The following is a 23,509-nucleotide window of genomic DNA, read 5'->3' on the forward strand; positions in this document are numbered from 1 at the left end:
AGATATTTCAACTCAGGACAGCCTGAACACTGGCGATAACTTTAAGTTTGGATATAAAAGTGAACCACTCTATTTAAAACCTTTGGCTTCTGAAGGAAGCTGAACAAACCCGATAATGAGGACTAGAGTTGAGACACATTAAGTTCTGAGTCACTCATTATCCTGCATAATTGAACATGAGATTTCACAACAGGCTGAATTACCACGATCCATTAGCAATAATGAGGTCAGGGAACTTCTCCTGACAAGGCTGATGGGGTTCTGTCAGCTTCCACTCCGGCTCTAAAAAGGCTTAATTCGCAACGAGGCATGCCTTCACAGATCCTCAAGAACAAATAAACGACACTCCAGAGAACCTGCGGACGGCCGGCTACTGATCAGTTTCCTCCCACCTCAAGGACTCAGTAGGTGAAAGAAGTGTTGAAGAAGGTGTTCTGGCAGGAAGCTGACCGGTTGGTAAGAGAAGCAGGGTCAGCACCTTGAAGGCTGGGTGGGGCGGGAGGAGAAAGAGGGCTTTATATCGAAATGTCTGTGTTTGGGAAAGTCGCTCAGTTGTGTTGAACTCTTTGTGACCCCGTGGACTATATAGTCCATGGAATTCTCCAGGCCAGAATACTGCAGTGGGTAGCCTTTCCCTTCTCCAGGGGATCTTCCCAACCCAGGGATCGAACCCAGCTCTCCTGCATTGCAGGTGGATTCTTTACCATCTGAGCCACAAGTGTTAAATGTTTTTAAAAAGTACAACTTGGAATTAAAGTTATAGCTGCATTTATTAAAAAATTGTGTTTTGTTTCTGTAAAAGCAATTGCAAACCATAGTAACTTATCTAGTGATCATTTCTTTCTTTACAATGAAAATGTAGTGGGGTATAGAGAAATAGTTAGTTCTATTACACAGCATTACAGACTGATGTATCAGAACACACATTTTGGTACCAGAGGGACTCAGAAAAGCTATGACCAATTTCAACAGCACATTAAAAAGCAGAGACATTACTTTGCCAACAAAGGTCCATCTAGTCAAAGCTATGGTTTTTCCAGTAGTTATGTATGCATGTGAGAGTTGGACTATAAAGAAAGCTGAGCACTGAAGAAGTGATGCTTTTGAACTGTGGTGTTGGAGAAGACTCTTGAGAGTCCCTTGGACTGCAAGGAGATCAAACCAGTCCATCCTAAAGGAAATCAGTCCTGAATATTCACTTGAAGGATTGATGCTGAAGCTGAAATTCCAATACTGTGGTCACCTGATGCAAAGAACTGACTCATTGGAAAAGACCCTGATGCTGGGAAAGATTGAGAGCAGCAGGAGAAGGGGACGACAGAGGATGAGATGGTTGGATGGTATCACTGACTCAATGGACATGAGTTTGAGCAAGCTCTGGTAGTTGGTGATGGACAGGGAAGCCTGGTGTGCTGCAGTCCACGGGGTCGCAAAGAGTCAGACACGACTGAACAACTGAACTGAGGGACTCAGACGGCCCCATGTTCAGATATATCACCATTGGGCACGTGTGCTCAGTTGTGTCTGGCTCTTCGAGACCCCATGGACTATCATCCACCAGCCTCCCCTGTCCATGGGGTTTCCCAGGCAAGAATACTGGAGTGGATTGCCATTTCCTTCTCCAGGCGCCATGGGGGTAGCTGCTTAATAGAAGGTCACAGACGTTTCACTTAAAAGGTCATTCTATAACTTTCTGTTCCTAGTAGCAATAATGCTGATAATTGCTCTAATCAATGCAACTCAACAACTTTAGGAAATAAAACATGGAAATGACATGGGGTTATTGAAATTGATAGTCTCCAATTTTGTTTTAATATATAATGGTTAAAAACACAGAAGTCCTCTCTCTGCAATAGATTATAGAATGTGGGATCCCAATTCCAAAAGTAAAAGCCCCACCACCTCTGACAAAATAAACAAATAAATGTGAACGAGGTGTAACTCACCAATTTAAAAACCAAGACAAACCTGTAATCGTCAATCAACTTTATAAGTTTTAATCTGACTTAGTCAACCTAATTAGTACCTCTTTCTTCATTACAAAGTACTCAGAGTCTCATAGTATATTAGGATTCTTCTAATATGGCAAGAAACAGGGATGCCAAATTCTGCATCCTCCTAGCTAACATGCCTTTCCCCTCAACTCTTCATGTTGGATACTGAATCTCAAAACAGAAAACAACTAGAAGGTTGGAAACTTTACACACTTATAAGTGGAACGATAACCCCAGTGGAAAATAGATTGTTCTTTACTGTTTTTAGTCTTATAGTGATATTTGTCTGTGTTTCTATACCTTGCCAGCCTCCACAGGGCGTTTTCACCTCCTTCTAAAATTAAAATCACAAAACACCTTCTTTTGCACTGTGTAGCTAGAAAAGTGTTAAAATATTTCACAAACTACTGGGTGAAGTCGTGTGGATATGCCTCAAATATGGGCTTAGGATATAAACTCCAGGAAACCCAACTTCTCTTACACTTTTGACACAAACATTCTCCACTCGTCAAGAATTCATGTCATTTAAAAATTCTCCAAACCTCTTTGCCTTACCCCAGTGTTTAGTAACCTCATAGGAAACAAGACTTGCTCAGAGATAGATGAACGCAACCTGATATAAACCACTCAGAATTCTCTTTTTGGGGGGGGGGGAAGTCAAAATGAAGTGGAAAAATGCATTCTGGTGAGGCGGCTTGTTGTAACTTTCTTCAGAATCTATACTAATTCATTTCCCTCATAGCTCACAGAGATGCATTCTCTCAAAATTAAATGACAAATCCTCACTAACTTGCTTGCTTTTCACTATGGAGATAGAAGGGGGAAAAAATCTTCCATCAGAAGCCTTTTGCTTTTATTGTCTCGCCTTCTGCATTTTGATTTTCTTTACTTTAAATTAAGCACCAGGAAAGGTTAAAACGCAACTTAAACTTTTGAATCCTTTTATTTCTAATCAGCTGAACTGCATGCCAATTACTGCATGATCTCCAAGGTGAGACCCTGGAAAAATAACAGTCTTGGGTGAAGAAGGTTGATATGCAGAGGAAAGTGAGAAGTATAATAGCCATCATTTTGTTTTCTTCATTTTTTTTCCAGGCCATTTTCTTGTGTTTTTCTTTCTATTCTGTCTTTACATTTACAAATTGATTTTTGAGTGGGGATGGATGATGGTTGATTTTTCAGGTTAAGTTTGATTTTAAAATTCATTTTTTTTTCAGGTAGTTTTAGATTGTTTCTTCAATTTTTTAGAAGATTTTTTTGTGAGTTCATACAATTTAAAAAATTAATTAATTTATTTTAATTGGAAGCTACTTTACAGTACTGTAGTGGTTTAGGTTGCTTTCCATTTACAGTTACTACAAAATATTGACTGTATTTCCCATGTTGTACAGTACATCCTTGAGCTCATCTTACACCCGATAGTTTGTGCCTCCTGCTCCTCAGTCTCTGTACTGCTCCGCCCCCTCCCCACTGTCACCACTGACTTGTTCTCTACATCGTGAGTCTGCCTTTTTTTTTAATCCTCTATTCCACTGAATATATATTTTTTCAGAAAGTGATTTGTTTCTTCATTAATGTTCTTTTGAAATGTACAGTCAGGGATGTGACATCAAATCCAATTGTGTAACATTTATTAAACACTGAGTAGATTCAAACTAATATTTCACTTTCTTTAAACAAAAGTGGAAACAATAATAATAAATGGATTATTTATTTTAAATAGAAGCACCCATCTATTTAAAAGAAGCACCCATCATCGACTTCACTCTCTGAAATTCCTTCCCTCTAATAACATTTACTTCCATTCACAGGAACAAGGTTAAGCAGATTCTATCCTGCTCGGGTTACAGCTGAAACCAAAGGCACCTGAGAGAGCCCAAACAGCTTGCATCGAATGCTAAAAAGTAGTCACATGGATTATTAGGACTCTCACCTCTATCTCCTGAGTGAACAATAGCACAGGGGTTCAAGGTATAGACTTTGGAGCGTCTTACTTTGTGATCTTGGGCAAATTCCTTAACTTCCCTGGGCCGCACCTCTAAAATGAATAGGCTAGTAATTGTAGCGAGGACTAAGTGATTAAATACATATAAAATGCTTTAGAACCAGGAACTGTACATGGTAAATAAGAACTATGCTTATTCCCAAGTCCCAGTCTGCTGATGTTTCTATCTCAGCACTCTTCACCTGTATATCCCATTGTATGATGCATTAATAGAAGCCATTCCTCTCCCAGAGTGATTCAAGTGAAGCGATGAAAACCTAATATCATTTTATAAGTGCAAAATTTTACTAGCATTAATAACATTAACTGCAGCTTCAGCTGGAGATTATTTAATATGAAAAGTCAATCTCAAACTGAGAAACAAAGCATGAACGAGGGGCTAGAAAATGCATAAATGACAAATAATATGCTTTTTTACTATTAACTTATTGAAGTGGGGTTTAGTGTGCTGTTTAAAAAAATATTTTTCAAAGGTAGTGGAAATTCTATTTCATTAACATTGATTCATAAATCTCTCAAATCTAATGCATAAAATAAGCATTTGTCACAGGCACTTAGATATATTGAAGGCTTTATCTGAAAAGAAGAAACATTACAATAACACACACTTAATTTCATTCTAGAATTGATGGAAGCAAGCAATCTCCCAACCATCTATGGAAAGACTAATCTTATCTCATACACTCATGGCATCTCCGAGCTGGAAGATATTAAACTCTAAGCTCTACAAACGAGGTAAGTGGGTCCTAGAAATCATGTGTATAGCCAGGCAGTGGCAAAGACCAAACTAGACCACAGGCGTCAGCATGTCAGACTGTGCATCAGTGTGTCACACGTCAGACCGCCTGTGACTGATGCGTCAGTCATTCAGTAATGATTTCAGTCCAAAAGAAGTATTGTCTGGAGCAAACACGTACACACAAAAAGCAAAGTCCACTCTAAGAAATGTAAATAAGAAACAGAATGATAAAAGTTTTATCATCATTAAAAGATTAAGGAAAATATTTTCAACTCACCCTTCCTGGTCTTCTTCTCTCTCTAGTTCCCAACATTTATTTAACAGGTAATAATAAAATCTCATTTAAAATGCATATAAAAATCTACGGAAATGTTTACTTTAATATATGGCAACTCTGATTCTAACTGAGAAATGAGGCTGCATTGCCAGGAACCTAGTTCCTCTGAAGTAGGACGCTGAGCACTTCTGACGAGGCCCTCAAAGATCATATCTCAAAGGTTAGGTTGGTCAGTGAGCAAATGAGCAGAGAGATTAAAAAGCAGACAAGGTCCCTGGTCTCATGGAGCTCACGTTTGAGGAAATAAATAAAAAGCAAAAGCAACAAGTAAACAAGAAGTAGAAAATGCTCCATACCAAACAGAGGTTCAAACTGGATAAGACACTAGGGACTGAATGGGTTAGCCTGCGGAGGAAGGGCCTTTCTTAGGAGGTGACAGGTAGGAAGGTGTCCCAAACAGAGGGACAGGCAGGACAGAGGCTGACAGGTTTCAGAAACAGAAGCAAAGTCAGTGAGACCCAAGGGTAATGGCAAGGGGGAGAGTGTCAGGGGAAGTAAAAGGGATTTGAAAGTAGAGGACAGGGTAAAAGGATCTCATAAGGAAGCAGAGCAGGATGTCTGGGAAGCGCTGAATGACATTTTAAATGTGGGGTCATGAATTTAAAACAAGATGGGCACTAATGATATATTTCTCTCTAGCGAAGCTGGTCGTTGTTGTTCAGTCGCTCAGTCATGTCCGACTCTCTGTGACCCCATGGACGGCAGCACGCCAGGCTTCCCTGTCCTTCACTATCTCCTGGAGCTTGCTCAAACTCATGTCCATTGAGTCGGTGATGCCTGGGAAACCCCATGGACAGAGGAGCCTAGAGGGCCACAGCCCACGGAATGCAAAAGAGTCCTGAGAGTTGGACAGGACTGAGTGAAGCCGGAGATCTTGGGAAAATGGCTGGCAGGGCTACAGAGAGGATAAATTCAAAGTTTCCTTCAGCCAAGATTTTCATACAGTGTACATCCAACTCCTGGAAGGAAGTGAAAGTGAAAGTCGCTCAGTTGTGTCCAACTCTTTGCAAGTCCACGGACTATACAGTCCATGGAATTCTCCAGGCCAGAATACTGGAGTGGGTAGCCTTTCCCTTCTCCAGGGGATCTTCCCAACCCAGGGATAGAACCCGGTTCTCCTGCATTGCAGGCGGATTCTTCACCAGCTGAGTATGCTACTAAATACACTTATGCTAGAGCCTCTGCTTCTGGGAAGCTCACGGGGGCTACCTTATTGTCGCTCCTAATACATATGATGAGTCAAGTAGGATGGGAGAACCGGAATTTAATCTAGGGCTGGGGTGTCAGAGCGCCTCAGAGGGCACCTCTGTCCTGAGTCTTAGGGGTGAGCAGGAGTTTTCCGCCAGAAAGGAAGGCAACAGGAAGGTAGAGGCATGGAGCGGAGAAGGGGCACATCGCAGGGCAGAAGGGAAGGCTGCGAAGCAGACGGGGGAGGCGGATGTGGAGGACACCGACAAGCGGGCTGGGGTCAGACTGGGAGGGCTTCACGGCCCACAGGACGAGCAGGTGGCAGGGAGCCACAGGGGAGGTTTCTGCGGAGAGGAATAACAGAACCTGGCTTGTTTTGTTTTTAGGACTACCCTGGAGACAGTGAAGACACTGGCTGGAGATTGGAAGGGATTTCCAGCACAGAGAGCAGTCTGACTGATGGAACCAGCTCAGCTGAGGTCCTCTTTGGGAACTGCTGCTAAGACAGCAGACTCAGGCAAGGGTAGACCTCTCCCGGGCGAGAGGGTGGGCGGGAGTGGGAGGCAGCATGTGATGACTGCTCTTTGCGAGAGGAGAAAAACCGGGCACTCAGGTCTCAGGGGGAGAAGGCAGTGGCACCCCACTCCAGTACTCTTGCCTGGCAAATCCCATGGATGGAGGAGCCTGGTGGGCTGCAGTCCATGGGGTTGCTAGGAGTCAGACACGACTGAGCGACTTCACTTTCACTTTTCACTTTTATGCATTGGAGAAGGAAATGGCAACCCACTCCAGTGTTCTTGCCTGGAGAATCCCAGGGATGGTGGAGCCTGGTGGGCTGTGTCTATGGGGTCGGACAGAGTCGGACACGACTGAAGCGACTTAGCAGCAGCAGCATGTCTCAGGGAGGACAAGTCTGAGGGGTGGGTCTGGCCTGAGATCCCACTGGGGCAGCACCACAGACAACCCCTCCCTCATCCCACTTGTCTCAGGCTCCCTGCTGTTGATCCCAAGGGTCCCCCCAATTCAACTTGCTGCACAGAGACCTCAGTCTCAGATTTGATTTCCTGGAGAACCTAAGACAGCAGGTCAAGACTACATGTCTATACACACACTGTTTTTAAATAGCCAGTGCCTCAAAGAATTACTTCCTGTTTCGTATCTACAGGGAATTTGAAAATGATGATGACACTGTAGAACACTTACCTGTATCAGGCTGTATGAGGGAAAAAACTTTAGATGCATCATATTTCACGTGACCTTCACAATAACCCTTTAAGACAGGTACCGTTATTCTACAATTTGATAAATTATGAACCTGGAGCTAAGGAGATTAAATGGCTTGCCCAAGGTCACACAGCAAATAGAAGGCAGGACTAAGAACCAGAGTCTAGTCGCTCTTAATCCAAGGTCTGGGCTCTTCACCATCCTAACGTACTATTTTGCTGAGACTCACTAGCTTTAGCAGTGCATTAAATTCCGTATGCTGTTACTGTGGCTACCTAGGATTAAAACAACAACCTTGTTTTTAAATTTGTATGCTCATAATTGAATTATATACTCATTATCAACCTGTTATAAGAAGTTAGGAATTTCTTCTATGAGTCTAATTCAGTAAGAATAATAAAGGAAACTAAATTTTCTAAGATCGAATTTAAAGAGCTAATAGAATTAAATGTTTGTTTTATCAATTACAGCATCACAAGCATGATCACTGCTATCAGAGAAGGCTAAGACGGTGGTCAAATGCAGCTGCCTGTTCCTCAAATGGTCCTAAATGCTTTGGAAATCAAGGTAATAATTTGCTAGATGTTTTTAAGCTAGCAACATAGCTACAATAAGGAATGATAAATTAAAAAATCAAGACTGTATGCAGGTGTCCCTATATATAGCTATCTGCAAAAAAGACTGATGTTCATTAAAAAAATCAAAAGATAGGACTATCATGGTTGAGGAAACTTGTGTTTCATAGTCTTAGATTTTTATTTAACCACTTCCTCTGACTAGCTTTTCTCTCAACTGTCCTGACACTACATAAGAATTCACAATTTGATCTATAAAGAAAAAGAGCCGTGAGAACTGGAGACCTTACCTGTCCAATAATGAGGGGAACCACAACAGTCATAAAAAGCTGAGAAAAAATAGATGTAAAAGGCACAGAAGAGGATGAGCCAAGCTGCAAAACAAGAATATAAGAGGAGCTAGAATTACTTTCAGTTAGTTATCAAGAATGCTGTTCATTAGTGTAATAAATGAATTCTCTACATGCACCCAAAACTTGGTAGCTATAGACAAAAAGCAAGTGAAGTTACTTTTATTTTCGAAATTTAGCACAAGATAAATTGAGTAGCTTAATATATAATTTTGTATTGTGAGACTAAGATTGAAGAAAAATAACTACTGTTTCGCAATTAACTTATATGGTTTATTTCATGTCTGACTCTTTGCGACCCTGTGAAGTGTAACCTGGCGGTCTGCTTTTTCATGGGATTCCCCAGGCAAGAATACCGGAGTGGGTTGCCATGCCCTCCTCCGGGGCATCTTTCCCACCCAAGGATCGAACTCTATGTCTCCTGCTTTGGCTTTTTTTTTACCACCAGCGCCACCTGGGAAGCCCTGTTATTAAATACGTTACTGCCTGTTAAGTCATTCTGTGTCTACACTATCTATAGTCACATGGCATGATATTTCATCTGTAATCAAAGTTTATGTGATTTCTATTTCACCCATCTGCAGATACCTAAGCCAAATAAGTATGTCTCATTATTTTATTATCAAGATAACATTTTTACTTATGTAAATGAAATAGTTTATAATTCCCCCAATCCTCCAAAACAAAGGCAATGAATCTCATATCCTTAAAAATTTATTCTTACACAGAACCTTGGAAATGGGAAATCCTGAAACAACTTATTTTTCAACTTAAAATTTCAATGTACCGCTCCAAATTGGTATGCCTGAACATTGATCATAATTCTTGTTTTGACTCCATCCTCGTTTTCTGGTTCTTGCTTTGCTAATGATTGCAGTCTCCGCTTCATAAACATGTTACTGCCGGACCATAAGGCAGCGTTTCTCTGTGAACACAGTCACACGCTCGCATTAACCTCTACTGCCAAGAATTGCTGCCTTCCTATTCACTTTCTTTTTTAAAAAAAAAAAGTCTTTATTGAACCTGTTCCAATACTGCTTCCGCTTTACGTCTTGGTTTTTTGGCCACAAGGCATGTGGGAGCTTAGCTCCCCGATCAGGGATTGAACCCACACCCTGCATTAGAAGTGCAGAGTCTTAACCACTGGACTGACAGGGAAATCCACCTGCTAACTTTCTCATGTTTTTTCAAAACCTCCTTTCTGGACAAAGAGGAGCTGTTTCATAGACGTTCATCTCTTTCATGAGTCCCTTCTGCAACATCTCCCCGGGCCTTGGAACTTTCTTTCACCTTCCTCTGCAGACCAAACCTCAATTTCCATCTTTACCTAAGTTTAGTTAAACTTGGAAATATCTTTCGGAAAACAATTTTTGTGAAAGATGTGGAGGCAGTGATGACAGAGGAAAGAGAATGTTAAACAACAAATATTTAGCAAAGTGAAGTCAATAGCTCAGAACGAAGTTCCCTGGGACCAGCGTTTTCACTGATTTCTGCATGCACCAGCCCACCAAGATCTTTTCTAAACCCTAGGTGGTGCATTTTATGACTCTGCCCCCCTATCCTTGGCCCCAATCTATATGCACTCTGCTACTGCTAAGTCGCTTCAGTTGTGTCCGACTCTGTGTGACCCCATAGACGGCAGCCCACCAGGTTACCCCATCCCTGAGATTCTCCAGGCAAGAACACTGGAGTGGGTTACCATTTCCTTCTCCAATGCATGAAAGTGAAAAGTGAAAGTGAAGTCGCTCAGTCATTTCAGACTCTTAGTGACCCCATGGACTGCAGCCTTTGCCTGCAGCCCTTTGTGGGGCGCCACTGCCTTCTCTGATACGCACTCTAGAGACCAGGAATATATGTCTTGTCCCCTGGTGGTCTGCATTCACTTAAGACTGCCTCCAACACTCACCACTGGCTGTCAGCTTAACTTACAAAAAGTGTAGCCTCCAGCCTTTTCCTCCAGGACCAATATAAACTGAAAAAAATGCAACCAGAGAAAGTGAAACTGGTGAAGATCACATAGGATTTGTGGTGTGTGAAATGTTATTGAACTCACGCCTCCTGCAGCTCCTGCCTTGCAGGTGCATTCCTTACTACTACTGGGGCCACTTCGAAGCCCCAAATGTTACACAGCTGTTAGATGTTTCTTTTTAGGCAAAGCTAAAGTATTAAAAGCTAATGACTCTGCCCTATTTTAAAGCAACTATGTCCTTGAAGTCCAAGGTATGTAACAAATATATATTCTCTCCACAAATATTAACCCTAAAGATGCTCCAAGGGCAAGGATTAAAATACGGAAAAATATATTTTACAAAGAAATTGAGGCACTGGATAAATAGAAAAATAAAATTTAAAGAACAAAGTTTTCAAGTTCAAAGACATTCAGCTCAATCAATGCTTTATCCAGAGGGTTCACAATCTTTGAAGATAGGCAGTGGGGTAGAGGGTGATAACCTGCAAGTAAAAAGTCTCCATTCTTGCCTGGAATCTCATGGGTGAGCTCTCTGTTCCTCTTTCTAGCTCAACTTTATTAAGTTATGTAATGTATTTTTAAAATGTTTTCATGAATAATCATATGAACTTATATCCCCTCTGTCAGCCCAGTGCTTATCCCAGGAACTGGCACAGTGAATATGTTTGCAGAAGCAAAAACCCATGCAGAATGAACACATGAAGTAGTCTGTAAACATGGGGTACTAAAAAGGGACAAAACCTTATTCAAAATCACATCCCCCACACACATAAAACTAAAGTACATCTAAAAAGTCATTATCCTGCAGCATTATAAAATCAGTTGGTATTTTTTTTTTCACTTCTTATCATTAGTCATACAACGAATCCTAATGTGCATCTAGTAACTAAGGGCATCTATTCATGACAAGAACCAAGGGAGAGAGGATCAGCTCACGCAGGCGCGCGCATAAACAGCAATGATCATGGCGGTCTGTGTTCCTTGATTCTCCTCCACCCTGTCCTTAGCTCCTCAGTGCTGCTGTGGAGAGAAGACCTAAAATTGATAGGATCCCTGCAAGCGACTTGTGGTCCCGTTCACTCTTTTGAAAGATTGAAAACTGAGGTCCAGAAAGAAGTCACTTGCAATTAACACTAATACCTGCATTATGATGTGAAATTGGCAGTGCTTCTCAAACACATGCAAGCGACTCCAGCCAGATCTGCTCTGTGACAGCAGCCAGATCCACACTGGGAGGGCTTGTTAGTTTAACCGGAAAGCATTACTGCAGAGCAGCAAAAGAGCAAATGAAGAGAAAAGTTAAAAGCTGATTTCATGTACTGAGTCCATTGGATTTCATGTACTGAGTCCATTTGGGGGGCGGTTCTTTTTAACCCCAATTCAATCTAAAAGGGAAGTAGAGGAAAACCCTTTTCACCTTTGGTGTTGAAGAATATTGTGTGTGTTATTCTCTAGATCCATCACGTGATAGACCACCTGCACGTTCAGTGTTTGGAAGCCTCTTGTTTCCGGAAGACAGTGGGAAAGGCTTTGGGGTGAGGGGGAGGGTGGGAGGTTGTCCACGATCCCCAAGGTCCCTTTGTCCTCAAAAACACCCTTGATCTCTGATCCACTTGGTTAGGAACACAGGTTAGAGCAGCCCTCCTCTGGGGCCTTGTCAGATCAGAGGCTAGAGCAAGCTAGCCAGGGATGCAATTAACTGGGTATATGAAACCAGACGAAGTACGGTGGGGATGCTAGGGAGGAAATCCTGCAGGGTAGCTCTCTTTAGAAGTGGCTCTGAAAGGAAGGAAACCTCAGTCCTGGGGTCTACCTTGGCATAAGTCCTTTCTTTTGAATCAGCCACCAGACCTGTCGCTGTGGTCAGTGTGAAGGTGCAGTGGTCCCCTTGGGGAAGCTCTGGGGCCATGAAGTACGCCCTGGCAGCCAGAAGAAAGAGTGGGCACCTGCATTTGAGAGCAAGACCAGGAAACTACAAGACTCAGTCATTTTACATGCAGAGTCGATTTTAACTGAAGCAGAAGGAAATACGTTGCCTGGGCTAGCTGGTTCTTCACATTTTAATGAGGAAACCTCATGTGGTTTCTATTTCAGAGACCAATGTGTTTATAAGAAGCATCAATAATTTGCACGTTTGGATAAGGGCTCGAGATAAGCTTGTGTCAAGCAACTGTTCTGGGCTTTGCTGAGCCACCTGGCAGGCTTAAAGTTCCCACGTCTAACATTGCCAACTCGTGCTTTAAGATACCGTGTGTGAAATAAACAACCCAGGCATTGGCTAATTTGTTTCAGGACTATAGTTTTTTAAAACAGGGAACTCACAATTAGGTTTATTTGTTTTAACATCATGTTGCAAAGAAATGTTTCAGTGAAAATGAAATATGTGGGAATTTAAGACCTTCCTGTTCATCCTTCAAATAGCCACTGGTGCCTCCTATGAACCAGAGGCATGTTCTAGGTCCAGGGGCTCCAACAGTGAACCAAAGACCAAACCCGTCCTCTCTCCAGGAGCTGCTTTCTCAAAGCTGAGGTCTGTATGTGGATCCATGCACACTCCTTTCTATAGGATGTCTTCCCCTCCCTTACAACTGGAAAAGTTCTAGTCTTTTTTCTAAAAATTATTTCAAGCATCACTTCTTTGGAAATTATTTGCAAACCCTCCTCCCCAAATGCAGATGTGGCTCCTCATTCTTTGGGGGCTCTGTGTTGCCAATGTATTGCTCAGAATCCTTGGCTGGTCTTGTTTACACATCTGCCTCTCCCAGTAGACCATGTGTTCCTGAACGTCAGAGATGCGGTCTTTTTCATGTCTATATTCTAGGTGCCCAGCAGTGTGACTACCTCTTACATCGAGGGTGGTGGTTTTCAAATGTTAACACACCAGAAACATCTGGAGGGCTTGTGAAAATACTGATTCCTTAGCCTCACCTACCAGTTCAGTTTCCAATTCAGAAGACCTGAGGGAAGGATGAAAGGAGGGTGGTGAGAATGTTTCTAACCAGCCCCTCCAGAGCTGCTGCGGAGCTGGGGTTCACATGTGAGAACCACTACAAGTTACTATAGCACGTGGTGCGTGCTATGCGCTCAGTCGTGTCAGACTCTCTGAGATCCCATGGTTGTAGCTCGCCAGCCTCTTCTGTCCGTGGGATTCTCCAGGCAAGAATACTGGAGTGGGTACTGCACATAGTGGGTGCATGTGTGATAAGAGGCTTCAGCTGTGTCTCTTTGCGACGCTACAGACCATAGCCTGCCAGGGCTCCTCTGTCTGTGGCATTCTCCCAGCAAGAACACTGGAGTGGGTTGCCATGCCCTCCTCCATGGGATCTCCCGACCCAGGGATGGAACTTGCATCTCCTGCATTGGCAGGCAGATTTTTTTTTTTTTTAAACCACTGAGCCACCTGGGAAGCCACATTGTCTGTACATGGCTCTGAAGCTTAAAGTGTTGGATGACTTAATACAGCGACCCCTTGAGGTGGGTCTCATTAGTGCCCCCATTTTCACAAGAGGAAACAGTGGGGCAGGACAGTCCAACAGCTTGGTTACTGTATCTCCAAAGTGGCAGAGCAGCGATCTCAACCGAGAAGGCTGGCTCCACAGCCGCACACTTAATCCTTAGGTTCTACAGCACAATACTTTGGCCACCTCATGCAAAGAACAGTCTCATTTGAAAAGACCCTGATGCTGGGAAAGGCTGAGGGCAGGAGGAGAAGGGGACGACAGAGGATGAGATGGTTGGATGGTATCACTGACTCAATGGACATGAGTTTGAGCAAGCTCCGGGAATTGGTGATGGACAGGGAGGCCTGGTATGCTGCAGTCCATGGGGTCGCAAAGAGTGGGACACAACTGAGCGACTGAATTGAACCGAACTGAATGACCGAAGAACAGAGCATTGAGGTGGGAGGGGACAAGAATGGAGGCCAAAGTTGGGCTCCCCTTGTCCATGTGAGAGAAAGAAGAGTGTGAGTGTGAGTGTGTGTCTGTGTTGGGGGCCTGCATGGAGAGGGATATAGGCAGAAACAAGAGGGAGGGAAAAAAGATAAAAAGAGGGGGATGGCAGGAAACTTGATAAGCAGTGGATGCCGGCACAGCCTTTCTCAACTGGGTTTCTGGATTTGAACCTGAGGACTCTGAGAATTATTTGAGGGACTTTTTATTAAGTCTCTCAAGGATGGTACATGATTAGTACTGAGGTATATGTATCAGAAAGAAGTTAATCCAGGGACTTCCCTGGTAGTCCAGCGGCTAAGACTCAGCTCCCAGTGCAGGGGGCCCAGGTTCAATCCCTGCTCAGGGAACTAGATCCCACACGCCACAGCTAGCAGCCCATGTGCCACAATGAAGATCAAATATCCCGTGTGCTGCACCGAAGACCCAGTGCAGCCAAATAAATAAATATTCTTTTTAAAAAAAAAAAAAGAGAAGGAAGAAGCTAATCAGGTACATACAAAGGCTGCTTTAGGGCATTAGCATTTAATTTTGCAACCTGGCAGAGGAAGGCTGAGTCGAATGAAGCAAGACTGGCTGCTGTCAATCCATTCAACTTAGAAACTGTTTCATTTGGAAGGAATCTGGATGGACCAGTCAGTGAAATTTTATGGGGCCCGACTAACCAGACTCCAAAAGACAAATAAGTTCTTGATGAAGAGACGCCGGCTGTCTGTAAAATCATAGTTATCAACCTACAGTTAGAAAACAGATGGTGCGTTTAAATCACTCCTGTAAGTGAGCTGACCTGTAAATTGTCATTAACGCACCAGGCCCTCACTTGCTCTGCTGTGTAATCAGCCTTTTATCTCCTACCAGAGAAATCCATTAGCCACAGGCACCGCGACTATTTGTGTCTCCTCTCAGCTATTAAAACATTATTGTATTAAATAATTCACCCCTGATGACTGGTCTTTGCTCTCACAAGTGCCACATTCAGAGAAAAAGAAGAATAGATATTTACAGTTCAGACTGTAGGGGAAGGAATGCTCAATCTCTTCCGTGAGGAAATCAGGGAGAAGGCCCTGCAGACTGACACAGAGGCAGGAAGGATTCCCTTCCTGCCCAGTTCTGGTCCCTCTCCGGCCCCACACCACCCAAGCCGAGCCCCAAGGGATGGAAAGAGGAGGAGGCCTGCTTACCAGTGGGTCCCCATCTTTTGTTACCTTTTTTTGATATGGACCATTTTTAAAGTTTTCATTGAATTTGTTACAATACTGCTTCTGATTTATGTTTTGGTTTTTTGACCACCAGGCATGTAGGCTCTCAGCTCCCCGACCAAGGATCGAACCCGCACCCGCTTCATTGGAAGCACTGATTCTTAACCACTGGACCAGCAGGGAAGTCCCCGGATCTAACTCCCTTGTACCCACACACAGACACGCTCATAAACACTGTCCCCTTCCCGTCACAAAGACAAGGCATGCACACAGGAGACGAGAGAGGGTCCCTGGCTTCCAACCCCCGAGCTTTCTGGATTCCCGTCTTTCCCTAAAACTACAGTCCAGCCTTCTTTCATTCCTGCTGCCACTAACACAGGGATACATGCAAACTGCACTGATAACTTACTCAAAATCAGTGACTGAAATGTATAACAGCTGACAGGCTCAATGGAGATGACTATCATTTTTATCAAAGTTAAGAATATGGTTATTAAAAAGCTGTACTGATTCAGCTGCATTTATCAAACTGAAGATGGGTTATGGGCATGGAAGGCGTATAGTTTGTGGAGGAAATGATCCTTCTTATATCTAGATGCACGATCTTTTTCCTTTCCTGAGCAACAAAGAAAAAAATAGGCTTTAAATGATTTTTTATAAAAGATGAAAAAATAGGGAATATTTCTTTGGGTTATATGCTAATTTAAAACATAAGATCAAAAGATTATCTTCCAACAATTGATAGCAACTACATATAACTGTAGGTTCTGGTTATTGAAACCACACAGAAATTGTGCCCCCCAGTAAACTGTAAATCAGCTTTTCATTGTCCACAGAGGAAAGCTGTGGGGAGATGGGCTTCCAGGACTGTGTAGATCACAACAAACTGTGGAAAATTCTTCAAGAGATGGGAATACCGGACCACCTGACTTGCCTCCTGAGAAATCTGCATGCAGGTCAAGAAGCAACAGTTAGAACTGGACATGGAACAATAGACTGGTTCCAAATCAGGAAAGGTGTACGTCAAGTCTGTGTATTGTCACTCTGCTTATTTAACTTATATGCAGAGTACATCATGCAAAATGCCAGGCTGGATGAAGCACAAGCTGGAATCAAGATTTCCAGGAGAAATATCAATAACCTCAGATACATAGATGACACCACCCTTATGGTAGAAAGTGAAGAGGAACCGGAAAACCTCTTGATGAAAGTGCAAGAGGAGAGTGAAAAATCTGGCTTAACACTCAACATTCAGAAAACGAAGATCATGGCATCCAGTCCCATCACTTCATGGCAAATAGATGGGGAAACAATGGAAACAGTGACAGACTTTCTTTCCTTGGATTCCAAAATCACTGCAGATGGTGACAGCCAGTCATGAAATTAAAAGACGCTTGCTCCTTGGAAGAAAAACTATGACCAACGTAGACAGCATATTAAAAAGCAGAGACATTACTTTGCTGACAAAGGTCTATCTAATCAAAGCTATGGTTTTTCCAGTGGTCATGTATAGGTGTGAAAGTTGGACTATAAAGAAAGCTGACCACTGAAGAATTGATGCTTTTGAACTGTGGTGTTGGAGAAGACTCTTGAAAGTCCCTTGGACAGCAAGGAGATCCAACCAGTCCATCCTAAAGGAAATCAGTCCTGGGTGTTCACTGGAAGGACTGATGTTGCAGCTGAAACTCCATTACTTTGGCCACCTGATGTGAAGAGCTGACTCATTGGAAAAGACCCTGATGCTGGGAAAGATTGAGGGCAGGAGGAGAAGGGGACGACAGAGGATGAGATGGCTGGATGGCATCACTGACTCAATGGATGTGCGTTTGAGCAAGATCCGAGAGTTGGTGATGGACAGGGAAGCCTGGCGTGGTGCAGTCCATGGGGGTCAAAAAGAGTTGGACACAACTGAGCGAATGAACTGAACTGGTTGTTCAAACCACACAGAAACTGTAGTGAAATGTGCCCCCCAGTGGACTGTGAATCAACTTTCCATTGCTTACAGAGGAAAGCTGTGGGGAGATGCGCTTCCAGGACACAGTGGGCTTCTTGAGCCCAAGTTGCTTCTTGAGCAAGGGTCCACAAACTCCAGGATATAATGTCTGACAATCTGAGGTGAAGCTGATATAATAATAATAGAAATAAAATGCACAGTAACCATAATGTGCTTGAATCATCCCCAAACCATCCCCCTTGTCCCTGGTCCATGGAAAAATTGTCTTCCATGAAACTTGTCCCTAGTGCCAAAAAGGTTGGGGGCCGCCATTCAAGAGCATTGGAAAATGACTTTTGAGGTGCTCTCCCTTCCCCATTATCTCAACGAGGTCTGGGGGAGCCCTGGGGTGAGCATCTTTTGCTTCATAAGATTCTCTCTGTGTGAAAACATCTCTTTGTGGTTTACACCCACAGTCAGAAGGTAAGGGGCTCTCAAGCTCAGTGGGAGGGGATCCATCTTACTTGCTTCAAGAACAAATTAGGATAAGTATGGAGCTACTGGGTTTATCAGAGAGTAATATTTCTTCAAGTGCTTTATGCTTCTTTATCATTTTCTCCAGGCTTCCCTGGTGGTTCAGACTGGTAGTAAAGAATCTGCCTGCAAGGCAGGAGACCCAGGTTCGATTCCTGTGTCACGAAGATCCTCTGGAGAAGGGAATGGTAACCCACTCCAGTACTCTTGCCTGGAGAATTCCATGGACAGTGGAGCCTGGCAGGCTATAGTCCATAGCGTTGCAAGGTCAGACACAACTAAGCGACTAACACCCAAACACACACACATATTTTCTACATCACACACAAGTGACCCCTCGGACTTGCCCCCATCGTTGGGCATATACAACAAAAAATAACAGTACTGTACGTGACACTAATGACTGGATTTGTTGTTTTTGTTTACACTGATGGCATCAAAAGTTGGGGGATTTTCTATCACAGGTGCCAATTACTAGAGAAACTAATGATGACCATGGGCTCAAAAGCTGCCACTGATGTCTCTTGCCCACGCTAACGGTGCTCCTCTGTGAACTCCTATGAAATGCAGTCTGAATCACAGAACGCTAGTTTATTTTTCCTGTCAATTTCTCCATAATCTTTATTCTTATTTACTCACATAAGGTTTAAGCTTTTTCGAGACAATAATTATACCTTACTCTGTTTATCCTTCCTATGTTACTTAGAATATACATGTCCAGGAAGTAGTAACTGAGTGCTGATAATATGTCTTAAAACCACCTGTCTGAGACTTCCTTGGTGGTCCAGTGGTTTAGATTTTGCCTTCCAATGCAGGGGCTGTGGGTTTAATCCCTCTTCATGGAGATAAGATCCCACGTGACTTGAGGCCAAAAAATCAAGACATAAAACAGAAGGAACAGTATAACAAATTCAATAAAGACTTTAAAAATGGCCCACATCAAAAAAAATCTTAAAAAAAATTAAATAAGTAAAACCACCCGTCTCCGAGGAGGCATGTTTTGTAAGCACAACCTGGAAGGAATGCTGTCTGAAAGCGCCTTGTGTTCTTAACCAGTCGTGCGATCTCAAGAAGCACAAAACCTCTTCTAAGTGAGGATAATACCTGCTTCTAAAGGTACTCATGCTACTCATATGTAATTATGTAGAAGGTACTATGTGCTGTTCTGTGCTTAGTTGCTCAGTCTGACTCTTTGTGACCCCACGGACTGTAGCCCGCCAGGCTCCTTTGTCCAAGGGGATTCTTCAGGCAAGAATACTGGAGTCGGTTGCCATGCTCTCCTCCAGGGGATCTTCCCGACCCAGGAATCGAACCGGGGTCTCCTGAATTGCACGTGGATTCTTCACCAGCTGAGCTATCCAGGAAGCCCCACAAAGTACCATATAGCAACTAACACACAACACAACAGCTACTCAATAAAGATTTTTCTACCTCTCTCTCCACCACCTCCCCCTCATCTTTGGAAAAATAAGGTTTCCTATACAGTGTTGTGAGAATTTAGGCCTATTGGGTTTAAAAACTGCTGGGACAGAAAGGGACGGAAGAGCAGTCAGACTAATGGGACACACAGTCAGCCTAGAAACAGGGCGTGGTGTGCACCGTGGGGTCACACACACATGTTGGTGTGTGTGCACATGTGTGTATATATGTCCAGTTATCACAAGGGCATTGAAATATCCGCTTGATGAGGGGCCAGATTTCTAAGAATCAAGTCATAAACCAAGTCATAGAAAATCAATTGATACAATAACAGAGCTGGTGGTGCTCCCACTTACTCAAGGGGCGCTTACATGCTAATCAATGGGTAAACATGTGGGTAAATGTTTATCAAATATCCTCAGGTACTGACCTGGTGGCTCAGATGGTAAAGAATATGCCTGCAAAGCAGGAGACCCAGGTTCAACCCCTGGATCAGGAAAATCCTCTGGAGGAGGGAATGGCAACCCAATCCAGTATTGTTGCCTTGGAGAATTCCACGGACAAAGGCGCCTAGAGGGCTACAGTCCATAGGGTCACAACATGTCAGACACAACTGAGCAACTAACACACACACACACACACACACACATACACACAAGGTATTGATGTGACCACCCCCACATGGGAATACAGTCTGGTCTCTAACTCTAAGGATGTGACTTTCAGCAGAGTTTCCACTCTACATGTTTTTACAGCTCTTGATGGTCAGATCACCTTTGCGGCTAGGGTGGAAACGAGGTCTTGACCTGCAATTCTAATGGCACAAATTCAGAGTGCTACTGACCTTTCCCTGGCAAGCATGAACTTATTTAAATAAACTGACGGTCTACAAAATCATAGGGCTTGAGATATGGCAACACCATCCCATATCTGCTCTCCTTATATCGCAATTGCGTCAAATTAGACTGACCTCTTCTATCGTATGAACACAGTTATTTCTGACCTTCTTTGTTTTAACTTTACAGGCAGGAAGACAGAAGTTTGGACATTGCTTCCTTTCATTCCTCAGTCACCGAGATGAGGCTGGGAAGAAGGTGTGAGGGCGCTGCTAAGGAGACTCAGGGGAACAGGAGTCCACAGAGGGAGGAGCTTCATGCTGCCTGCTGGCTGGTCCTGACCCCACAGCCTAAGCCTTTGACTCAGCACCAGGGCCTCGCCATCTTCATCACCCACAACACTGTGTTTCAAGCTTTCAAATCTCTCTTCTCTGTTCTTCTCTGTTATTTGCTGTTGAAAAAAACTGTAATCATGGCTGGTAAACATAGTGTTAGTGAAAAACCACATCAAAAGGAAGGAAAAATTTGCAAGTTTCAAGTGATGTTAGGCATACTTGAGAATCAGAACCATGCACATGAAAAGACCCTGAAGTAGGACATCCCTTGAGAAATATTAGAAGTTTCCATCTACCTCTCTCTCTCCTCAAATCAGAAGTTTTCTTTTAAAAAGGGAACCCTCCTACACTGTTGGTAGGAATGTCAATTGATGCAGCCACTATGGAAAACGATATGATGGAGTTTCCTCAAAAAACTAAAAATAGAGCTACCATATGACCCAGCAATTCTACTCCTGGGTATATAGCCAGACAAAATATTAATTCAAAAAGATACAAGCACCCATATGTTCATAGCAGCACTATTTACAATAGTCATCACATAGAAACAATCTATATGTTCAATGACAAATGAATGGATAAAGATGTGGTGTGTGTATATATATATATATACACACACAATGGAATATTACTCAGCCATAAAAAGAATGAAATGCCATCTGCAACAAAATGGATAGAACTACAGCTTATCATAAGTGAAGTAAGTCAAAAGGAGAAATGCAAGTGCCATCTGATATCATTTCTATGTGGAATTTAAAATATGGCACAAATGAACTTACCTACAAAACAGAAACAGATTCACAGACACAGAGAACAAACGTGTGGTTGCCAAGAAGGTGGAGAGGTGGGGGAGAGACGGACTGGGAGTTTGGGATTAGCAGATGGAAGCTACTATATACAGGATGGATAAACAACAAGGTCCTACTGCCCAGCACAGGGAGCTACATTCACTGTCCTGTGATAAATCATCACGGAAAAAATGAAAAATAATGTATATATAACTGAACCACTTGGCTGCACAGTAGATATTAACACAACATTGTAAATCAACTATACTTCAATAAAACAAACTCAAAAAATTAAACCTGTTGCTCAGTAAAAAATTCATTGTAAAAAGAACACTTCTATTGAATAACATGTTCTCTTTCTTAGTAGTCTCCCTTGAAATATTATACTTGTGATATAATTTTTACTTTGGATTTTAATTATCTGTGAATCCATTCTATTTTCTTTATTAAATCATAAATTCTTAGAGGGAAGGATCAATGTCAGGTTGGTGTGTGCAATATTCACCGTGCACAGTAGGCATTCAAACACTGAATAAAAGAATGGATGTTTTATCAAACATTATTTAAAAAATTGTACATTATTTTTCATAGCAAATACAAAGTAAAGTTTCACGAAGCAGGCTGAGATCCTAACCTTTGAACCACTTGTTTATCATTTGAATCACTCCAGTCACTCCTCCCTGGTGTGCTGCAGTCCATGGGGTTGCAAAGAGTCCGACACAACTGAGCAACTGAACTGAACTGAACTGAACTGAATCACTACTCACCTATCTTTCTATTTCCCTCCTTTCAACCAATATTGACTATTCGGCATCAGAGATAAGTTAATGAATAAAATAGTCATGGTTGCTGGCCCAGGAGAACAAAATCTAGTGGATGCTTACCACGTGAAATACTGTTTCAGAAGGACCATTCACACAGAACTGCAAGCAATGAACTTCTGCAAGTGTAGTTTTAAGCTAGTTTGTGTGCTGGGTTTCTCAGGTGTCTGACTCTTTGTGACCCCATGGACTGTAGCCTGCCAGGCTCCTCTGTCCGTGGAACTTTCCAGGCAAGAGTACTGAAGTTTCCTTCTCTAGGGCACCTTCCCCACCCAGGGGTCGACCCTGTGTCTCCTGCATCGGCAGGTGGATTCTTCATCACTGAGCCACCTGGGAAACCGACAGTCTTTATTTGTCCTTACAGATTTGAAATCCACGGTTTGATACACACTCACTGACAAAATAAAGACAACAATTTCTGCCTCTGCCAACATCAGAGGTGTGTCATCAAGAAAACTGAGGTGATATATGGAAAAAAAAAACAACAAAAAAAACTTTGCATCTTAGGAGTGAACAGTGCTATTTCGGGAAGTTTCACTGTGCTCACTGCCAGCCACGGTAAATACTGGATTCATTTACACACAAGTTTATAAGATTATAGGCTACAGATGGTTAAAGAATCTTAAAATTTTAAGTTTTAAAACACAGCCCATCACTAAGGTCTGGACTAAGCGGACCACTGGGGCATTTCATCAGATACATGCTTTTGCAGAAACCGATTAAAAGACACTTACTCCTTGGAAGGAAAGTTATGACCAACCTAGACAGCATATTGAAAAGCAGAGACATTAGTTTGCCAACAAAGGTCCGTTTAGTCAAGGCTATGGTTTTTCCAGTGGTCATGTATGGATGTGAGAGTTGGACTGTGAAGAAGGCTGAGTGCCAAAGAATTGATGCTTTTGAACTGTGGTGTTGGAGAAGACTCTTGAGAGTCCCTTGGACTGCAAGGAGATCCAACCAATCCATTCTGAGGGAGATCAGCCCTGGGATTTCTTTGGAAGGAATGATGCTGAAGCTGAAACTCCAGTACTTTGGCCACCTCATGCGAAGAGTTGACTCATTGGAAAAGACTCTGATGCTGGGAGGGATTGGGGGCAGGAGGAGAAGGGGACGACAGAGGATGAGATGGCTGGATGGCATCACCAACTTGATGGACGTGAGTCTGAGTGAACTCTGGGAGTTGGTGATGGACAGGGAGGCCTGGCGTGCTGCGATTCATGGGGTCGCAAAGAGTTAGACACGACTGAGCGACTGAACTGAACTGAACATCCTTCTTGGCGTTATTTTCTATTTTCTTTTATAAAGTGTCAAAT

General features: G+C 42.9%; 1 protein-coding gene and 1 long non-coding RNA gene across 4 annotated transcripts in view; one reads left to right on the forward strand and one right to left on the reverse strand.

Moving 5' to 3' along the window:
- Positions 1–23,509, reverse strand: part of SLC10A7 (solute carrier family 10 member 7) — a 302,825-nt gene that overhangs the window by 50,133 nt on the left and 229,183 nt on the right. For 2 of the 3 annotated variants that reach the window (XM_005691203.3, XM_013970505.2), the window contains exon 7: positions 8,353–8,436. In XM_005691203.3, coding sequence (XP_005691260.1) covers positions 8,353–8,436 — 84 coding nt within the window. Of the gene's footprint in view, positions 1–8,352; positions 8,437–23,509 lie in introns of those variants that run through there. The other variant, XR_001919409.1, reaches the window with a different exon arrangement.
- LOC102174864 lies at positions 185–6,774 on the forward strand. The gene is made up of 4 exons (XR_001296684.2): positions 185–456; positions 3,806–3,965; positions 4,623–4,734; positions 6,650–6,774. It is a non-coding gene; the product is annotated as an uncharacterized LOC102174864 (long non-coding RNA).

The sequence above is a fragment of the Capra hircus genome, chromosome 17 (genome assembly GCF_001704415.2).
Source record: "Capra hircus breed San Clemente chromosome 17, ASM170441v1, whole genome shotgun sequence".
Classification (NCBI taxonomy): domain Eukaryota; kingdom Metazoa; phylum Chordata; class Mammalia; order Artiodactyla; family Bovidae; genus Capra; species Capra hircus.